The sequence below is a fragment of the Pediculus humanus genome, genomic scaffold (assembly GCF_000006295.1).
Source record: "Pediculus humanus corporis 1103172107730 genomic scaffold, whole genome shotgun sequence".
Classification (NCBI taxonomy): Eukaryota; Metazoa; Arthropoda; class Insecta; order Psocodea; family Pediculidae; genus Pediculus; species Pediculus humanus.
The window spans coordinates 25,049-30,829 of record NW_002987333.1 but is presented as its reverse complement, the minus strand read 5'-3'; the positions used below and the strand labels follow the sequence as shown (position 1 = coordinate 30,829).

The window sequence follows — 5,781 nt, the reverse complement described above, 5'->3', positions numbered from 1 at the left end:
AATGAGAAATTTAAAAAAAAAAATTTATTTTTAATTTATTGATAGGAAATTTTCTTTTTTTTTCTTTTTTTTTTCTATATTATTATAAGTTATCACAACGAGGACGATTTTAGTCTTTTGTTTTTTATTATTATTATTATTATTATTTATGAGAAATTTTTTTTTTTTTTTTTAAATATGAAGAAATAATCTAATTTCATTTTTCTTGTAAAGCAAATTTTGAAAATTTTGTTTAGATAATAATAATAATAATTAGAATCTTTATTAAATTATAAAAAAAAAAAAAATTATATTTGGAAATTTGTTTTTTCTTTTTTTCTTTATTTTTTATTATTTTTTTTCTTATATGAAAAATATATATATATATAAATATATTAAAAACTGTATTGTTATGTAGATGATTGATTGATTGATTGATTGATTGATTGTAATTAATTACATTTAATTGAAGAGTGTAAAAATAATAATAATAAAAAATTGTAGATGAAATCGATGATAAAATGTTGGTGTTGATTTGAATCAGTAGGTAATATTAAAAAATGATTTTAGTGTTGTTTTAGTGGAATAAGTTATGAGTTATGATTTTTAGTCACAACAGTTTACTTACATATATTTATATATAAATAAATAAATAAATAATTTGTTTTGTAAAATGAGCCACTGAAGCATCAAAAAAGAGGAGGAGGATGTGAATGAAGGAAACTTGTTAAGAATGCAAAGCAATATTTTTTATTAATATTTAAACAAGGCTTAAACATTTTTATTTAATAATAACTTTTTATGGAGAAAAAAAAGAGTTTAGTTATTGTAAATTATAATAATAATATAATTATTAAAAAGTTTAATTTAAATATAATAATAATAAAAATTTTTTACCATTATATTAATGGCTCATGCAAACTCAAAAAAATTAAATTTTTGGACGCCATTATAATAATTATTTATAATTTTTCTTTATTATTATTATTATTATTATTATTATTATTTATATACCTTTCATTTTGAATGGTTTTATAATATGGTTGAATTTTTGATTTTTTTTTTTTTATTAATTCTGATGCTTCCAAAAAAAATAAATAAATAAATAAAAATCAAAACAAATAAAATTATTAATAATTTTATTTTTTAGTCATTTGTTGTCTAGTTTTATATTAGAGAAAGAAAAAAAAAATTTTTTTTTCTATAATATTATAATTAATGATGATAATAATAATAAGCGGGTAATATTTATTAAAAAAAAATTCGTAATCGATTGATTATATAATTCCACGGAGAAAATGTATTTAATTTAATTAAATAATAAAATTATTAGAAAGTTAAAAAAAAAAATTAATTAAAAATTGACGCCATATCATATATATAATAATAATATATGAATTTGATTTATTGATTTTTCATTTATTTGTTGTATAATTTTTTTTTGTTTGTATTTTTATTATTATTATTATTATTATTATTATTATTATTATTATTATTATCACATAAAGTTTATTATTATTATTTTATTAATTAATTGAGAATAAATTTTTGAAAAAAAATTATTGATTTAGACAGAATTTACATAATTGACCAATAAATATAATTTTAATTATTAGTAAATTTTGGGTTAATTTAAGCGTTTTTTTTTTTTTTTTAAATATATTTAAAAAATTTGAATGAATTTTTTTATTTTGGTTTGTTTGTTAATAAAAAATAATTTTATTAGGCTCACATTAAAGAATTAGATGTTGAAAAATTTTTTCACTTGAATTTTGATAGTTTGTTTTTTTTTTTTTTAATAAATTTGAAATTATGCACATAAAAATTTGATAAAGTTTTTTGTCTACTATATTATGAAATAAAATATAGTTTAATAAATTAACAATTTTAATTTTTTTTAATAAAATTATTTAAAACCGTTAATAATAAAATTAAAAAAAAAAAAAAAAGTAAGGTAGGAAATGGACGTTATTTATAACAGCATGAAGATAATAAAGTTTCCATTATTTAAAATGTCGCGTCTTCTGCTAGGTTTTAACGGTTTTTTTGTGTAACATTCCGTAACTCCGCGATACGTTTTTTCCGTTTTAAAAACAGAATTAAGGAAGTTAAATTTTAACAAAACTTTTTCACGGATTTATTTTATTCAAACTAATAAGGTAAGTTTTTATTTATAAAAATTATAATTATTTTTTACAATAAGATATTTTATTAATTTTTAGTGTTTTCATTTTGTTGAAAGAGATTGAAAATCCGGGAGGCATTGTTGAATATTAAGTAAAGGTAGCAGAAAAATATTATAAAACTTTAAATTTTTCCTTAACCAAATTTGCTTTATCTTCCTGTTATTATCTTTTTAATACTTTTAGGGAAATATGTCAAATTCACTGAAAAACATTCTTATAGGTTATGTTGTTGCATTTAAAATAAATTATTCTCACTGACAATCTTACTTTAATTAAAAATTTTTTAAAAACTTTTGTTTTTAGGTGGGGGATCTGGATTTGTTGGAAGACATTTGACTTCTTATCTTAAAGAAAAAGGTTATGGAGTTACTGTTGTGTCTCGTGTACCCGGTAGTGGCCGAATATCTTGGGTAAATAAATTAAAAAGTTGTTATAAAAAAATTTTTTTAATATTGTAGTTGTAAAGTCAAATATACTTTTGCTTTTGTAAATATTAATACTTAAGTTTATTTGAAACTTACAAATAAATTGGCATATGTTAAAATTGTATCCAATTTTCAGGAAGATTTAAAATTAAAAGGACTTCCATCTGATACAAAAGCTGTAGTTAGTTTAGCTGGTCAAAATGTCCTTGATCCTACGAAAAGGTGGAGTTCAGGATTTAAGCAAGATGTTTGGTCGAGTAGGGTAAATACTACTAAAGCACTGGCTGAAGCTAGTTTGAATTCCAAACATAAACCAGAAGCTTTCGTTTCAATTTCAGGAGTTGGTATGTAAATACTGATCTTTTTTTTTTTTTTTTAATTTATAAGTTTTAAAAATTACACGAAATCTGTAAATTACGATTAATAATTAAAAATTTAAACTTTTGATAATTTTTTTTTTTTTTTTTTTTATCAATTAAAACTGAGAGTTTTGTGTTTAATTATTCTGTAGAAATATGTTTTACATTGTAGATTTAATTGATTTCAAGGTGTTTATTCTCCTAGTCACACAGAAGAATACAATGAAGAATCATTAGTAAAAGAATTCGATTTTTTGTCTGGTTTATGCTTAGCCTGGGAATATGCAGCAAACAGAGCACTTGAAGCTTCAATTAGAACTGTTATTATTAGATCTGGTAGGTGTTCAATACAAATATTAAAATGATTTTTGAATAATAATGTTTATAATTCTAATTATTACAACTATTAAGCAAATCATTTAATTTTTAAATTATTAAAAATAACTAGATTAAAAAACTCTTTATTATCATTTCAAATTTAAGATATTTACTGCAATAATAGTTATTAATATTTAAATACAGGTGTTGTTTTGGGAAAAGATGGTGGCATGATTAAACAATTATGGTTACCTTTTTTTATGGGTTTAGGAGGACCAATTGGAAATGGTTCTCAATATTTACCATGGATTCACATTGACGATTTAACAAGATTAATCACCTTTGCTATTGAAAACTTTTCAGTGAAAGGTGTACTCAATGGAGTTGCCCCAGATGTAAGTATTTAAAAAACTATATGTTTCTAACACCTGAATAAGTTAAGGTCACTAACATTTCAAAATAAAAATAAAATTTATTTTAATTATGTCCGATTTGCTAGGTAATTACAAATAAAGACTTTAGTAATGCTCTTGCTAAGGCAATGAATAGGCCAGCTTTATTACCACTTCCAGCTTTTTTGCTCAATTTAGCATTAAATGAAGAAAGAGCAAAACTTATGACAGAAGGTCAAAAAGTAATACCGAAGAAAACTTTAGAAATAGGATTTCAATTTAAATATCCAAATATACAAGATGCAGTGCATCAAATAGTTAACAAATAAATCTTTTGTTTAGAGGGAATACAACGATTAAAAAACATCTCAAAAGAAATTATTAAATAAATTTTATTTTATTTTATTTTTATATGTGTACATTATTTGTGGGTTCAAAATATTCTTCATGGCACTTATAACTAATACTATAGAAAACATTTATGTGTAATTTATATTTGTTATATTAAATCTTAAATAGCTTTTATAAATATATACTCAAATCTTTTATGTTTTTAAAAAATTCTTTTTTTAATTAAACTTATTACTAAATGTTTCACATTTCTTCAAATGTTGTCTATTTAGTGTTCCTTAAATCTTTCTTCTGTTTCTGAACACAAAATCTTTATATGATTTCATGTTATCATCGATACCTGGTGTGTTTTTGTTGCATTTTAAAAATTAAAATACTTCTGTAGGCCATAAAATCTTTCTATTCATTAATAATTAAAATCATAACAGAATTTTCTAGTAAAACATATAAAATATCATTTGTCGCATAAAGACCTTGAACTTGTTGATTTACATTTAAGTTGACAAGTTGTTGTTTTGAAATTTTCTTGATTCTTTGGCCAGTATGCCTATTTTTGAGTTCACTTGTCAATAGGGATGGTTGTCTGTATATGTATATGTGTCGAGAAGTTTCACATACTACTACATATGATAAGTTAGGAGCACTTGCTAGAAATTTTTTTTCGGTTTTTGAAGCTTGAACATATCCAAAGGCAAAAAATGTGCCTAAATGTTCATAAGGCCAATTTTTATCTGAACTATTACCTTCTTTTAATTGCCATACACAAGCATCAACATCATTTCTGCAACATATTGCAGGGGTTTGGGTTGAATCATAATTTATTTTAAATAACCATTGAGAACAAGATAAACTTATTTGATGAGTTATTTCATGGGTATTACTGTCAAGTCTAATTAAAGCACTTGATTCATTGTTTAATGTATCACATTCCTCCAAATGTTGTCCGTTTAATGATCCTTGAAAATTTTCTTCTTTTTCTGAACATAAATGAGCCAGTTTTTCATGAATTTGAGATACAGTGTCAGGATCTAATATTTCCTCACCATCATTATTATTCATTATAAATGAGCTCCACATTAGGCCAGTTTCTTGTTTTGTTAATAGTATTTCAAGTTTGTTTTTTTCAAAAGACCATGAGGTTAAACTATTATCTATATTTCTAAAAAAATTTCCCTTTACATATGATTCATTTTTTACATTTATTTCAATTTCTGTATCAGTAATAACAATATTTATATCATTTTTTGTGACATTATCAGGAAACTGAAGCCAAACAGTAATTTCTTCAGTGTTTTGAGTCCAAAAATATGTCTTTTTACTATTATTTGTTTTATCATTCTCTACTTCCTTCAATTCTAAATTTTCTGAATTAAAAACCCATCGAGGAAGTTTATCACAAATAATGTGAATTCCTTTACCTGAAGGTTCTACAGCAACATAATCTACAGATCCATCAATTTTTAATATTTTAGTATGTTTTTTAACCCAAAGTTTTGAATCATCCTCATTGAAAGTAATCCATTTTAATGTGGTGCAAAACATGCATTTATTTTTTTTATCATTATCGTCAGGTACTTTTTCTTCTATTTGTGTTAGTACCAAATGCAATAATTTGGTGTCATTTACTTCTAAATAAGAGTCAACTAACAAATAAGGTAATTCATCTTTAAAAAGATAATTTGACTGCAGCAACTCCCAGTGTTCATTTTCTTTCGAAGAATTTATTTTAACTAAATATGAAAAGCCAGTACCATCACTGACAACTGCCAGA

At 22.5% G+C, this 5,781-nt stretch overlaps 2 protein-coding genes across 2 annotated transcripts; one reads left to right on the top strand and one right to left on the bottom strand.

Moving 5' to 3' along the window:
- Nucleotides 1–2,354: 2,354 nt before the first annotated feature.
- Nucleotides 2,355–3,988, top strand: Phum_PHUM321060 (uncharacterized protein; the record flags this gene model as incomplete). The annotated part of the gene is made up of 6 exons (XM_002427429.1): nt 2,355–2,385; nt 2,469–2,575; nt 2,727–2,934; nt 3,139–3,285; nt 3,472–3,662; nt 3,767–3,988. The coding sequence occupies 6 exons, from the start codon at nt 2,355–2,357 to the stop codon at nt 3,986–3,988; spliced, it is 906 nt and encodes a 301-aa protein (XP_002427474.1).
- Nucleotides 3,989–4,409: 421 nt separating this feature from the next.
- Phum_PHUM321050 (uncharacterized protein) lies at nt 4,410–5,764 on the bottom strand (the record flags this gene model as incomplete). The annotated part of the gene is made up of 2 exons (XM_002427428.1): nt 4,410–5,693; nt 5,762–5,764. The coding sequence occupies 2 exons, from the start codon at nt 5,762–5,764 to the stop codon at nt 4,410–4,412; spliced, it is 1,287 nt and encodes a 428-aa protein (XP_002427473.1).
- Between the last annotated feature and the right edge of the window lie 17 nt (nt 5,765–5,781).